Source organism: Fistularia commersonii, chromosome 7, assembly GCF_037954325.1.
Source record: "Fistularia commersonii isolate RoL2024-O1a breed Wild chromosome 7, RoL_Fcom_v1.0, whole genome shotgun sequence".
NCBI classification, from domain to species: Eukaryota; Metazoa; Chordata; class Actinopteri; order Syngnathiformes; family Fistulariidae; genus Fistularia; species Fistularia commersonii.
Window position 1 is genome coordinate 19315313 of NC_141290.1, and position 15579 is coordinate 19330891.

At 39.6% G+C, this 15579-nt stretch overlaps 1 protein-coding gene across 1 annotated transcript in view; it reads left to right on the forward strand.

Moving 5' to 3' along the window:
* angpt4 (angiopoietin 4) overlaps positions 1 to 15579 on the forward strand; it is a 49089-nt gene that overhangs the window by 25313 nt on the left and 8197 nt on the right. The window contains exons 2-3 of the mRNA XM_086150188.1: positions 11831 to 11986; positions 12513 to 12634. Of these exons, the coding sequence (XP_086006314.1) occupies positions 11831 to 11986; positions 12513 to 12634 (278 nt within the window). The remainder of the gene's footprint in view (positions 1 to 11830; positions 11987 to 12512; positions 12635 to 15579) is intronic.

The window sequence follows — 15579 nt, forward strand, 5'->3', positions numbered from 1 at the left end:
AATGTCTGCCCGAAGTCTGGAACCCATGGACATCATCAAAACGTTGGGTCTCCTCCTGTGTGATGCTTTGCCAGGCCTTTACTGGACTGTTTGTGGGTCTTTCTGCCCTAGGTTTTGTCTTGAGCAAGTGAAACCCATGCTTGACTGGGTTGAGATCTGGTGATTGACTTGGCCATTGCAGAATATAACACTTTTTTGCTGTAAATAACTCCTGGGTTGCTCCTGCAGTATGGTTTGGGTCATTGTCCATCTGTATTGTGAAGCGCCGTCCAATCAACTTCGCTGCATTTGGCTGAATCTGAGCAGAAAGTATATCCCCATACACTTCACAATACACACCTATACACTTCACAATTCACAATGCTGCTTTTGTCTTTTGTCAAACTATCAATAAACACAAGTGAGCCAGTGCCATTTGAAGCCATACGTGCCCATGCCAACACACTGCCTCCACCATGTTTTACAGAAGATGTGGTGTGTTTTGGATCATGTTCCAATTCTTCTCCAAACTGTCTTCTTCCCATCATTCTGGTAGATTCTTACTCTCATCTGTCCAATAGCTATTTAAACACCATGTTTTCAGGCATCTCCCGCTGTGTTGTGTGCATGATGTAATCATACTTGCGTCCCATTTCCTTGGCGACGAGTACCATCTCTTGCATCTTCTCGTCGAGTGGTCAGCAACCTTTAACACTCAAAGAGCCACTTGGACCTGTTTCCCCACAGTAGAGAAAACAGCGGGAGCCAATTTAAAATTTAAAATGAATTAACACGGCATATAGAGTTGGTTTTTTTTGGTTTTTTTGGCCCTTATGCAATGTATAAACAAAATATCGGTTGCATTTTTTTCAATCAATGAACAACTGCACAGAAAACAAATTACATTTCTGAATGCAACAAAATATGTAGAACTTAAAAAAAAAGACATTGGGTTGAAGGTTACTTTTAATCAAATAAGCAATGTCTGTTTGAGTTCTTGTTTTTATGAAAAAATGCCAAATTTAAATTATCCACTGGCAGCAAACCAAAATGCTGTCCTCTGTCTGTGTGCTGCCATCCTTTTACTGTTGCAGTCAGCTGTCAACCTGAATAATAAAAGGCCTATTTCACTGAACAATGAAAAAATATGAATACATGCAAAATAATGGCCAATTTCAATATTTATCATACTTGATTATGGATAATATTTGATTATGTATAATATTTATCATACTTAGTTAATGTGATATGTGCTTCTGAACCTCAGCACACACATAAGATTGTAAGCTGTCGTCTGTGAGGCGTCAGCAATGTTTGGTTTTAATAAAATTCATGTGGGAGAACACCTGCTCACATACATGTGTGGATCCAAATACCGTCAGGACATACTTGTTCATGTTCACATAGACGTCAAGGATAGCATTCCAAGTTTTGAACACAAGTTTGTCTTGTTTGGGTAGGTTTTCGATATCACGCCTTTTGCAATTGTAATTAAGAGCAAAAAAAATACCTGAACACACTTTATTTATATGTTACAAGATCACCATAATCTTTTCAAATTTAAAATAACATTTTAAAAATGAACGAACTAAAATAAAATACACTTTAATTAAATACTCAATTATTTTTAAAAGCCACAGGGAGCCGCATCAGAGGGATCAAAGAGCCACATGTGGCTCCTGGGCAGCAGGTTGGCAACCCATGTTCTCGCCCTTCCTTTCCATGGTACTCTGAAATTGGGATTCGGAGCAAAGTAAACGCAAAGCATCAACACAGAGTCAATAGTCACTGACTTGTTCAAGTAGTTCCGTAGTGATGCTAGACGTTCCCACACATCTTTGAAACCTTAAGCAGCTACAGAGGAACAGTCCATGAACACCTGCCAACCTATCAGCATTGGGAGACCTCAAAATGTTGTTTTTTTTTTAACTTTACAGCAAGTCTTGCGCTGATCTTACTGGCATATAACATGACGTGTTCCTTTTCTCAGTTTGGGGTTGTCGGTTCACCTGAGCGAGCCCATAGCGTTGACCTGGGAGGTTTCGTTTTGGGGAAGGCAGGCCCCCGCAATGCCTGAAGCTCCGACGTTAGCATCTGATTCATTTCGAATGGAGATAGCTGTTTAACGCACTACTCTTTTAAACTTTCTAAACATTATCAGACCAAACTGCTCAGATGGGGTTGATCAGGTCATGTCACTGTTTGTGACTTCAGAAAATATTCATCAGGGGATTTACTCTCTTCAGCACGTCTCCAGGGAAAAATGTTTCAAGTCCAATGACTGCTGACATTTTTTGCAATTTTGCAGATTTTGCTGATTTCCAGATGAATCCACAGTAGTTGATCCAAAGGATCCTGTCCATTCCAGAGAGAAAAAAAAAAAACGCGTCTTCTAAACGAAGCTGTAACATCACACTAAGTTGTAAAAATAAATGACAGTTATGAGAACATGCACACGCACATTCAGATGAAGCCGAACAAACACACACACACACTAACATGCACACACTCCTGTGTTGACTCAGCCCATCTGGTCCTGATTGTGGTCAGATGGCTGAGATATTTTCGTGGCTCATTTGTGGGAAGGGTAGTGGTGACCCTGCAGTCCAACTGACACACACTTACTCACTCCCGTAGACACATGCTCGCACACGCACCAAAACATGCATTCTGAATGTCAGTTTTAAGCTGCGGGTGAATTTCTTTCTCGCTCCGCTGAGGCGTTCTTTCATCTGCACCGGCATTTAAACAAATGATAAGTTGATTTAATTTGGAGCAAGTGAAATTAGGCTCAACTGCACCCGTGTGCTTGGTTACAAGGTTGACGTTAGGCTGCCTACATCTCTGTAGATCACAGTGGAACGATGATGTGACGTTGATTACGATCCTAAGCTCATTTTATCTGGACCTGCTGTGTTTGTGTTTAGCCCATGTCTGACGTTGGAACCAAATTAAAAATAACAGCTTACTTGGGTCCTTAATGCTACTTTCCCACACCTACCTCTTTCCCATAATAAACATTTATATATATACCTAGAGTCACCTTAAATCTGAAGAAACTGCAAGTTGAAATCTGTTTCTGTCTCGACAAACTGGAATTTTTAGTTTAAAAAAACCCTTCTAATAAAGATTGAAATAATAGCTCAGCTCTCGTAGAAAAATATCGTTTAGATTCAGCATCACGAGGATGGATTACAGGGAAAGGGTTCAGTAAAAATGGAACAAGTTATGCGTCCAAGTATTATGAAAACAAGAAAATAAACGCAAAGTCTAATAGGGAAAGAAAAAAAGAGAAAGAACTGAGAAAGAAATTGGCATAAATTAATCAACTGTCTCCATCAATAACATTTCAACTTGCGACATCAACCTCCTCTCATGTTTTTTTTAACAGAGTTAGTTGCCAGCCAACATAAACATTTAACGTTTTGTTAAAGTGCAAGCCTGCAAATTTTTCCGCTCAACTCCTAGCCTGAACGCTAAAAAAAGGCAGCTGTGATGCGACAACACCGAAATGGCTGACTGGCTTTCACTTTAGCTTGACCGATGTAAATCTCTTCTTATTATCCTGTAATAAAACCTCAACATGTTATAGAAATAAATAACATATATTTTGATTTTTTTTTTTTTTTTTTTTCAAGTTCCCTCAAACTGATTTATCTTACAAAACATGAACATTCAGGAGAAATGTTGGTCTCTTTATATGTCCGGATTCAATCATGATTGAATTGTCACGTCGTTTTTCTGAAACCCGTTTCACATCCCAGTACGTCCGAAATGAACCCAAAACAAAGCGGTTGTTTTCTCATCTCTCCTGTCTGCTTCTCTTATCCTGATGATCTCCAGGTCGCAGGCCACATGGATAAGGAAATGAAGTACGCTAATGTCTCTGCGTTTGTTTCGACAGGCCAACTTCCGGGTTCCTGACGGTGTCAGAGAGACGGGAGTTCATGGGGCCGAGTTGAGTTTATTTTAAAAAGCACATTTTAAGCACAGCAGCATTTCAAGTTGCTTCACAAAAAGGCAAAATTGGGGAATAATAAAATAGAAAATAATTAACTACCACCTTGCCCCAGTTCAATTTTCTGAGAAGTTCAGAAAACTAGTTTTCGGCCATGAGGGTTTAATAATTGAACACCGTTGTACCATCTCCTGGGCTCTGTTAATGAGATGAGAGAGATGAGGTGAGAACATCTTTATTTATCCCGAAGGAAATTGTTGTGCCAGAGTTTCAAGTAAAAAACATAATTGTAATGGATGATAGTAGAAAGGAGGAAGAATAAGAAATGCAATGAAATATATAATATGTAATGGAGTCTAGTTATATCAATGATAATATAATGGAGTCTAGATGTCCTGGAGGTCCAGGATTTAAAATTAAGGGCTCTAATTTTTCAATCTAGAAACGATATTTTTTTAAACAAATACAACTGCTTCATTGAAGACTTGTCCGGATATCAGTCATGATTCATGTAAGAGTCTAAAATTACATATAGATTTCTTATTTTTTAAACCTCAGGCGGAAACGCTGAGACCATTAGCTTTCATCTGTTACTTGTCATCGTGGTTTTGACCTTATTTCCTGAAGGGATGCGTGATGCACATCTAAATGGGCTTCTAACTGACTTTGGGGCATTTGAAGGTTAGATATATGAGGCCCTAGTATCAATTTGGGGAACACCACAAATCATGATGCATTACTTGGACATCATGTCACCCAAATGAGACAATTTATTTTTCTTTGGAATAATATCGCCATTAGATCAGGACAAATCCAACCCATTTTTCCAATTTTTTTTTTAACAAGTAACTGCAAGATTTAAATTAAACTAATTCAACAGCACATAAAAGGCTGGAAACCTTGACTTTATCTCAAACACAAGTCACTAGAGACTCGATCTTAACATTATTCTGATGACTTAGAACACCTGAGCACACACACGAGGAGATGGAGTGTGAACACATGTCAGTTGGTTTCAGGCTCGCAGAGGCTCTGTTTGTGTTAAACGTTCTTGAGATTTAAAGAAAATACTGACACCCAGGGACTTAGATCAAACTCATTGCAGCTGTTGGACAGCAAGGCAGAAGACAACCGCAGAACACCAAGTTCTTGTAAACAGAAAAAGGACCAATTTGATATTGATTTTATTTTTGTGTTATAGTTATAAATATCGATCTAGAGAAACTAGCACTCGGAGATAAATCTAACAAAAAGTCAAATAATAAGAAATAATTCAATCATGCTCAAGTTTTTCTCAGAGTTTGGAAACAAAGGCAAAGAACTCTAGACCAAACCAATTGTCCGTCATCATCAGCATACCTTTCTTGATATTTTATATGTAGCAGATCATCGTAAGCCGACGCAGTAAAGACAATTTGGAGGAAAATGTGATTCACATCAATAATTCACACCACCTGTTGACGTACTACAGAAATTGGATTGCCCACTCTGAGAAAAAATACCCCCCTCAAGTGCCTTCGGAAGTTACAGCACATCGTACACAGGAATAGCAGATTTGAAACACAATTGCCAGGATTTGGAAAGTTTTATGTGAATTTGCAAAAAACTTTGCACTGGCTGTATTTCAAAGTAAAAATTGGGAAATTGCCCCGAATGAGCGAGTGAGTGAGTGGTTGTCTGTTTGTGTATATGCCCCTGTGATTGACTGGCGAGCAGTCCAGGGTGTACCCCGCCTCTCGCCCGATGACAGCTGGGATAGGCTCCAGCTTCCTCCGCGACCCTTCGTGCAGGATAAGCGGCAGAAGATGGATGGATTTCAAAGTCTGTCATTTCCTCATTGACTGAAAACAGTTTGAAATAGCTTTAAGATGTTTTCACGCGGATTTTGAGCCGTCGAACCAACATCGCCCCGGTAATATGCTTGATCACGTGTACGACCGAGTAGAAACCGCATGAAGACTTTTTTGTTTTATTTGTTTTTTAAACAACTTACTCAACCATGCGGCTGAAAACGACTCCTTAATAACTTAGCTGCTAAAGTCTTGGTGGGTTCTCCCTCCAGAGCCATATTTTTACAGTCCGACCGATTTATTACCACGGGTCTTGGGTCTGTTTAATGTGTAACACCAGACTGGATCTGAGAGGTCTGGGCTATGATTAGACAGCGTGTGTGTGTATGCGTGTAATTTGAATTCAAGCACGTCTTATCTTTTAAAGAGTCTCCAAAACATTTCTGTTCTGCGCGGGCCCCGGTCCCAGTGTTGAACAAACGTGGTCTAATTTGGGTTGGGGTCCAGCAGAGCTTGGTCCTGGACGTTCCCCAGTGTCCCAGCTTTCAAATCACTGACAGGTAGTGTTTGGAAACTACGTGGCGACATGATTTGAGGTTTAAAGTTCAAATATTTGGACCCATGACTACAACTTTGCTCAACCTAACCATTATTGAAAAGAGATAAACAAGCCTTAATATATTTGATCAGTGTTATTACAACAAGGCAGTTGAGATGAGAGGTCAAAGATTTAATAATATTGGTTTTGATCATTTTAACCTTTATTTTCAATATTAATGATAATCATAGTGATAATGTTTTTATCATATTAATCTGGTATTTGCCAAACATTTTACCAGTAAACAAAATAAATCACGCATATTCTGTTAAGGGACACTGTTCACAAGCCAGTAAATAAAACTTAAAAAGTACAACATTTACTAACAGATATATACACACACACACACACACACCATTTTGTACTTCATTTTAATCTTTGTGGCGAGACATTTTAACCATTTATTTTCTTTTTACCGATGAATTATTTCAGTAAATTTATCATCATTCAGCTTCCCACAAGCATTGAGGCAGTCTCTCACCGCAGGACTTGCGCAATTTACGCCAACCTGGCTTAAAGACTTATTTTGGCATGTTGGGTAAACAATACTGGCTTATTATTGTTTTGCAATTTTGACCTGGTCCGAGTAGACACATTGAGGCCGAACGGCCGCAGGAGGAGCATCAATTTTCTGAAAAGTAACGTAAATCTCCGGTCCGTGGAGAGCAGCGTTTTACATTCTCCGAATCCCCCATATTGAGGTATCATGAAAGAAATCCTGTGTGAGAAACAGAATCTAGAAAGTGAAAAGGGAAGCAGTGGAAGCCCTGCAGAGGAGCCTCAGGCCATCGACTTGATCCAATCGGGTCGGAGCATTTTTGAGCCGCAGCCAGACATCTGTGCTGTGAAACTGAGCATCTCAGCAACAAGACTTCCCCATCCCTTGTTACTTTTCTCCAAGCGGGGAAATATAACGAAGGCTTGGAACGGTGCGCGCAGATTTGCCTCTCGTTCATTTTGGGACCACAGGTAATCTCGCCGCCAGGAAGATGCTGCAAACTGTTTCCAGAAAGTGTTCGGTGACCCTGTTATCCAATTACTCATCAATATTCCATCCACGCCTGCTCAGCCTCACTGGTGTGCAGACCCGTTTGGTTTCCTCAGTTGATCATATGTCCTCCTAGGCCAGGAGGATGGGGGAGTTTTTCTCTATTAGCGTATTTTTATTTGTAGTGTCATTTGGCTACTGCCTTCAGAATTCCGTCATTCATTCCTTCATGGTCTGTGCCACCTGCGCTCAAGGTCAAAGTGGGGCCAGAGTCGATCCTAGCTGGCAAGAAGCGGGATTTAATCTAGATGGGTCACCTGATATTAAAAAGTCATATGTCAATCACAGGGCCAAATACAGAGAAATTCAACCATTTACTGTCTCATTCTCGCACGGATACGAAGGGCATCGCTGGTTTCACCCAGCCCTCCTCCTCTTTATCCACAGAGCAGATTCAAATTTGTCGGTTGGGATTTTCTTTCAATTTGCTGCCATGTAAAAAATATTCCATTTTTGGTAGCAAGAAATTTGAAACAATGGCGTTAAATGTGGATTACAGTTAAGGCGGGCTCTTCCAGGGAAGCAGGATGTCACCGTTTCCAACAACTCGACCTGAGCTTCCACAATCTTGTCGTATGACCCTCTGAAACAGTGATGTTTTTTCAGCAATATCTCTTTATTTTGCTCTTTAAAGTTCTTTAAAGTTTATCTTGCTGTGATAGTGCCTATGAGCTCACAGCCCATAAAGGTTTATTACAAGACAAAAAAGAAAACAAGGCGAAAATTGGAAATCATTATCATTAAAAGGTCTAGATAGTGGTCAGAAAATGAACGCCAATAGCCAATCCTATTTGTGTAGTCAAATTTAAATTGAATTTTTGGTCAGTTTTTAATCTCTAGTCATTTCAGTAAGTGTGAGACCTAACAGCATCCTATAGGTTTTCTCTGGCAAACATGTTATTACATTTTAAACAGGCGTCCCAGGTGAGTTTGTTGGTATCTTGAATGGCCCTGTTTTTTTTTTTCCTTTTTTTTTCCAAATAATCTCACAAATTAGCTGGCAGACTTACAGAAGGTAGTAGAGCCTCACTGAAATCCATCCCTCAAACTGATGCAAAGCCGCGATAGTGTCACCGCAGTGTGTTTGTTATGACAGCTGGCTTGCTTTTCACAGAAATCTGATTTTGAGCTTTTTTTATTTCTTCCAAGCGTGCCGATCTGCCCGTATCGGCTACCGGCCTTCTCAACCCCCCCAGTTCCCCCACCCCTCTCTCCCACCCCTGCATACTGACAGAGCATTACTCATTTCGCTGGACAATTACAGTTACTCAAGTGCTATTATGTTTAGTCTGGTTCAATTCGCATTTCCATTAAGTGAGCGTCGCTCCGTTCAATCATAATGATAGGAATCGAATTAGCCCTCTGGGAGGGGCCCTCACCCCGCGTAGATGTGGGTTTCTGACCCCCCCCCCCCCCACCATCAAGGCCATAGACAAACTCATTTCCATCTGCAAACAGACAAGAGGGTCGGCAGTGCAAAAATAGTCTTTCAAAGACGAGTGTTAAGACACCAATGACGTAAAGTGAAATAACCAAAAAAAACTAAACTAAACAATGAAATTATCAGGTGTCCTCCTGCAGCAGCTTCTCATGTGGAAATCGAAAAAATTATTTCTAATATTTTTCCAATGTAATAGAGGTTTATTTAGGTTAACTGTAATTTCTGTTACACTTGAACGTCCCACATTGTCATTTAGTTTAGACTAGATTAGATTTGATTTGATTCAATTAGATTAGATGTCCCACAGTGGGAAAATTAGCAAGTGTTAGTGTTTTTGTTAAAGCAATAAGAGGCAGTGGATACATGATGAAAATAAAATACCTTGAATTGATAAGAATCAGAATGAGAATATTACAGAAAAAATGAAAATAAATAACTAAGGAATAAAAATAGAATAGGATAAATTATAATACACAATACATTAGTATAGCATACGTGAACAACAGGAACCACTGATGTCCAAGCGATCGTTTTTGTCCCATTCGTGACTCGGTTTTCCGAGTATTTGTATTTGTATGATTGTGATTAAAAATGTATTAGTGTAAGATTATATTCATTACTATTAGTATTATTATAATTCATATCTTCTTCCATTTTTTCTCAGCTTTCAAATTGATTTCTTAAATCAAGTTATGTTTATTGATTTATTTTTCTCATGTACGTCAGCCCAGAGGGTACAAAAAACCCACAGAAAACATCCGTTTATTCATCCATCGTCTGCTGCTGATCCTGCACTCAGGGTCGGGGGTGCTGGAGCTGATCCCAGCTGTCAGGGCAGGGTACACCCTGGACTGGGCGCTTGGTCATCAATCACGGGGCCAGCTACAAAAAACATCCAAATGAAAATAAAAAATCATAATAAATTTAACATTCGATTGAATTTTTCATTGCCATTGAAATTTAACCCTTGGGGCACACTCTGTTACTCTATAAGTTAGAAATCATTTACACAAATGACGTATGTGTTTATTTTACCATCACTTATAGACTCGAGTTCTTTTGGCTTCGTCATATCAGCTGAGCATTTTATTTGTTTTACTTTCAAGATTCAGATAAAAAAATTGGAAAGAATGAACCTGTATCTCTTCTATCTAGGAGCGGAGGTGGATACATTAACACATGAAACCTCTTCTCTCTGTCAAACACACACACACACACACACACACACAAGCGCTAACATGCACACAGTGGTAATTATAAAGCAGTGAGCTGAGAGAACACAGACGTGTCCATGTACGTAGCGGCGCTCGCTAACTCAAACCACATGTTGGCCTTAGTTGTGATGTGGCCCTCTGGTGACTTCACTTTGTTTGTGTGTGTGTGTGTGTGTGTTGAGTGTTAGGCGCGACCAGAGAGTCCTGATAACGGTACTGACGCAGGCAAGTAGCAGCGATAGAAATCTGGGGTAACAAGTGCAGCGTGACAGGCCGGAGTGTGTCGAGATCTAAGCGAGTCCTGAGTGAGGGTTATCTGACACTGAGGGTGGGTCGGGGGGGATCGGGTTTGTAGAGGGGGACAGAAGAGAGACGGCCATAATCACAAAAGTGGGCCTTTGTTCAACGGCATCTGATCATCGATTTCCATCCATCCTTGATTCTTCTGCCTCGTGTTCCAGAAAATATCCCCTCTCGGATGAATTCTCATCTCATGGGATTTTATGCGACAGAGCCCAGTTTTTGGGACTTTTTTATTCCGGCTGATTCAGAAATCTGGTTCAGTTTTACTGATGACCCTTAAGAAAAAACACCTATGAAAATAAGCACAATTTTGTTGTAATATTTAGGAATGCTTGATTATATCTTAATTTATTTACAATGGCAAAAACATTGTTTTCCCCCAGAGGACTTACTTGATTCATTTGAAAAAGGTACATTTTATAAATTGGCAAAAAATATTTGTGTAAATGCTGATCCCCTTATATTAAGCAAAAGACACCCCAAACTAATAATAAGCAAAGAATAGGTTATTTGTCAGTGATAATCTGTTATTACGTGATGATAAACAGGCCTTTTTCCAAGGGATGTGTATTTGTTTGCTCCCGTGCTTCATGTTTTAGTAAAGTCCTTAGTAAAGGCAAGGATTCAGGCGACGAGTGACCCGCTGGGACCCAGTGTTTGTTGCTGCAGCAGAATGTATTTACTGAGTGCCACTGATATCCTGGGTACGAGGAGCTCCCGGGGACACCGGCACGGATTATTTATTTCCCGGGGCTCATAGGTCACGTGCTAGTTGGCACGAAGTGACGTTCCCAGAGATGGAAGGACCTGCAGCTCACGGTCCCAGAACCTCCTGAACCGGGTTGCTCAAGCGCCGTTTGTATTTTAGCAGAAACCCCGGTGAAAGGAGTGAGTTTACATCAGCTCAGAAAGAACACACAAACAATAAAAATAAGTGTAGTTTTTTTTTATTATGTAATTTTCAGGAATTTTATGAGATGTGAATACATGATAACTTTCTCTTGTTTTTTTGACATTTTGAAATTCAGCCCCCTTCAGCAAACATTTAGACAATAATAGGGATTTAATTATGATTTTTTTTTTTAAAACAAAAATCTGTTTGACTTCCAAATGGTTTCATGATGTTCTGTGTATGTTTTTGTCCTACCTACTCTGATATATGTCTAAAAAAAGTTCACAGACAGTGCCTTCAAACATAACCATGAGAGAGACAAAATATATTGGAAAATTGTGGAGAAATAACTCAATAAAATTCCCCAGATGTTTTTTTTTTTTCAGCTAGAAGGGATATGGATAAATGGCGGGATGTTTTAGAGACCTTAGAGAAAAATATTATCATTTTTAACAATTTTTCCAAGGATTAAGTTTTCAATTGTACAGTTTTATTGTATTTTTTCTATTTTCTAAGGGGGTGGGGTGGGCACAAGCGTTTACATTTATACATTCTGTTTCTGACTGGTGCATTTTTACTTTGAACAACCTCCCACCCGTGTCTGCAGCTGGAGAATTTCATCCAGAGGAACCTGAAGCCGGACGCCACCAACATTCCGTCTCACTTGGTCCACAACCAGACGGCCACCATGCTGGAGATCGGAACCAATCTGCTCACGCACTCGGCCGAGCAGACCCGCAAGTTGAACGTGGTGGAGGCCAAGGTGACTAGCAGGACATCCAGTCAACCCTTGAAAAAAAAATAAACCAAACATTCGCCGGAAACAAAACATTTTTATTACTTGTTATTTCTAGATAATTCTGATTACAAATCATTGTAGGTAGATCCCCTCGGACCCCCTTCACAGACTTTCATGGTTTACATGAAATCAGATTAACGTGGACGGCTAGATTTGTTAAGGATGTCCTTATAGTAATAAGCTAATAATCTATATGATAACTATTTAAGAAGCAGACCAATCAAGATTTTAGTCTTTTCTATATTTTATAATTCATCTGATCAGCAGTGATATTCGTTGTTGATTCTTTTTTTTTTTGTTGTTGATTCTTTTTTTCCTCAGAGTCACAAGACTAGATTACATGTAAAGTGGGAAAATAGCCAAGAAGCTCAAAATTTAATCTTAATACGGAGAAGATGATAGGTTGTTTTTTTTTTTCAAGTAAATATCACAATCATCAGCCAGGACAGAGTAGTCAACTGACGAGGACAGCTATCGTTTCCCCCGCCAGGTGCTGAACCACACGTCTCGGATCGAGATCCAGCTGCTGGAGAACTTCCTGTCCACCAACAAGCTGGAGAAGGAGCTGCTGCTGCAGACGTCCCAGATCAGCCAGCTCCGGGACAAAAACAGGTGTGAATGAACACCCACTAACACTAAACTTTTTCATACTGCTTTACAACCCCGGTGAGGCGAGTAACACTCATTGCATTCTTTTTTTTTTCTTCTGAGTGATGTCGATGTGTTGTCACATAAATGGTATTCACTTTCTTTTTTTCAAAACACTATGTGATAAAAACACTGACGCAGCATTTCAGATGCATATTGAAGTATACAATATTACAGTTTTGCATTCCTACAGACTGTAGAACATGGGTTAGTGGTGCGTTTCTACTTTTTCAATTGATATTATAGCAGGAAACCTGGTTGCCTCCTATTATTATAGGAAACATAACATATACAAAACATAAATGTATATATATATATATATATATATATATATATATATATGTATATGTTTGTTAGACTACAGATCTTGCCCATCAGCTATGCTAATTTGATAGATGAAAAGTAGTCAGCCTCAATTGACCATTAAAAAGAGGGGCCCAAAAAATTGCTAATTATGACCAAAATTGCAATTACAACAATAAATTAGAAAAAATTAAAAAACGAACAACAACCATAGGGAAATGAGTAAAGATCCATTTATCTTATCATGGGTTACAGAGGTGACAAAAACATTGCTCTAATTGGCCAAATGAATTTTGACATTAATAAATATATAAATAAATCGATATCTAGATAGATAGATTGATTGCGTCAAATTATTTTCTTACATGCCTTTTTTGGTCTTCCATACAGTTTCGGTCTTGGGTTTTATTTAAATTGTGTTCTGTTGTGTTCTTGTTCCAGGGTCGCTTGCCAAGCCAAACACAGATGCGACTGTCAAATAGTCTCAGTTAAGAGAAGCTTCAAACAGTAGAATGCCAGGATTTACCTTTTTGTTCCGTCCGTGTTTTCCAGACCCACTTTGAACTTCACCGCCTACCCTCGCATGCCACCGCCACTCTATTTGTGTTAGGTCCTCTGAAAGTTAAAAATGGATATTTTTTGGGGGGGGACCCAGCTGACCCACATTTGATCTGACCCCTACCTAACCTGCCCACCCACTCCCTCCCCCTCCCCGTGAAGCTGATTATCAAAGATGGCTGTGGTTGGTCTACATCTGCTGTTGATGTCACACAACCTAATATTTATAGTGACAATATGGCCTCTATTGTTACACTGAGGTGAAACATGCAGTAATTATAGTGTCTCCTCTGTTTACAGTGACAGTTATCGCACACACAGACACACAAACACACAGTGCAAGTGTGTGTGTGTGTTTGTTTGCAGAGAAACGCAGCGCACTTTCAGATGTGCGTTAACATTGGGATTGTGTGTTTGTGTGTGTGAAACATTTCAGTAGCTATTAAGATTTTTTCCATTTACTTCCAAAAAACATTTGAAACATTTGGAACTTTTCACATCCATTAGCATTCATTCACATAATAGCTTTACCTATTTTTCTTAGGACTGTTCTCATCAGGAGTCAACATCTAACATGTGCTGTCGCTCTGATGGATTAATTTCTTATCCTATATATCCTCCTCACTCCCAAAGAGATCCTCAATATTTTCATCTCTGCAACCTCAAACTCTGCTTCTCGTCTTTTCCTTCCCACTGTCTTTGAGCCATATGACATTGTTGGTCTTAGCTGCTCAGAGCACAATGCCATCTGCAAACAGTGATAATGTTTCCATTGCTTTTGTTGTTAAGATAGGATATGACAGCTGTTGAAATTCCTTAAGTATATCAACTAATTCAGTTTGTTTTGTTTTTGTTTTTTTGTCTTTTGGGAATTTTTTTTGGAACAAGGCAAAAATATAATTGCTGAGTTGGCAGAGAAAAAAAGAAATGAATAGAAAAAAATAGTTACAAATCAAAAATTGAGAGTTGATGATTGACTTAAACTTAGACCTCTTTACAACGGTTGGTTAAAGGTCAAATTTGGCCACTGAGCATACAAGTAGGTGACCTGTTGCCTCAGTGGTTAGCGTTCCAGCCTTAGCACAAGAAGGTCCTTGGTTTGAATCTGACAGGAGATCCTTCTGTGTGAATCAAATGAATGAATGAAATATACATTACATGATACATCTTATAATATTTGAATGAAGGATCCACCCATCAATTTCTTTTCTTTTTGACAATTCTGAAAAAAAATGAGAGGCAGGGTACACCCTGGACTGGTCACCAGTCAATCGCAGGGCAACCATTCACTCTCTCATTTGCACATCTGGGCAATTTCCCCAGTTAACCTGCATGCATGTTTTTGGACTGTGGGAGGAAACCCAAGCAGAAAATGCAGACTCCACACCGAGAGGTCCCCTGTCGGAGTAAAACTAGTGTCCTATTTTCTGTGAGACTGAAGCACTTACCACTGCGCCACCGTGCCACCCTGAATCATACATATAAATTTAGAAAATATATATTTTCTCTACTTCCAACAATATTGTGTACTGTTATTAATATTATTTGATTAGGGGTTTGGCACATCGTTTATGAGGATGAGGTTCAAAACAAATAATACAGAGTGAAACCTGATTAAAACAGGAGCATCATATTAATTATCCTTCTGTTTATATGACCTGAAATGAGTAACACGATTCCCTGTGTTCGCTCGACGGGGGTTTACGAATATATTTGATATATGACACCTTAAGTATCAACAAATGTGCGTTTTCGACTTATTCTGGGAAACATCTGGGATCTTGGCCGATTTCCTGCGGACCCCCCGGAGACCCATCACACCACACATTCTGTTCTCAGAGAGCGCAATCTGGACCTTGAGCCTTTTCCCCTGTCCTGCATCTCCTCTGAAACCACTGCCACTCCTTCATCAGGTTTCATTCGTTTGGCTCCGGCCTTGTTGATCCAACTGTGGGCCGGCGTCTGTTTTCAGTGTCTCTGCTGCTGATTCAGCTGTGCTGATAACGTTGACCACTGTCTGCTCCGCTCCAGCTATTAATCTTTATTCC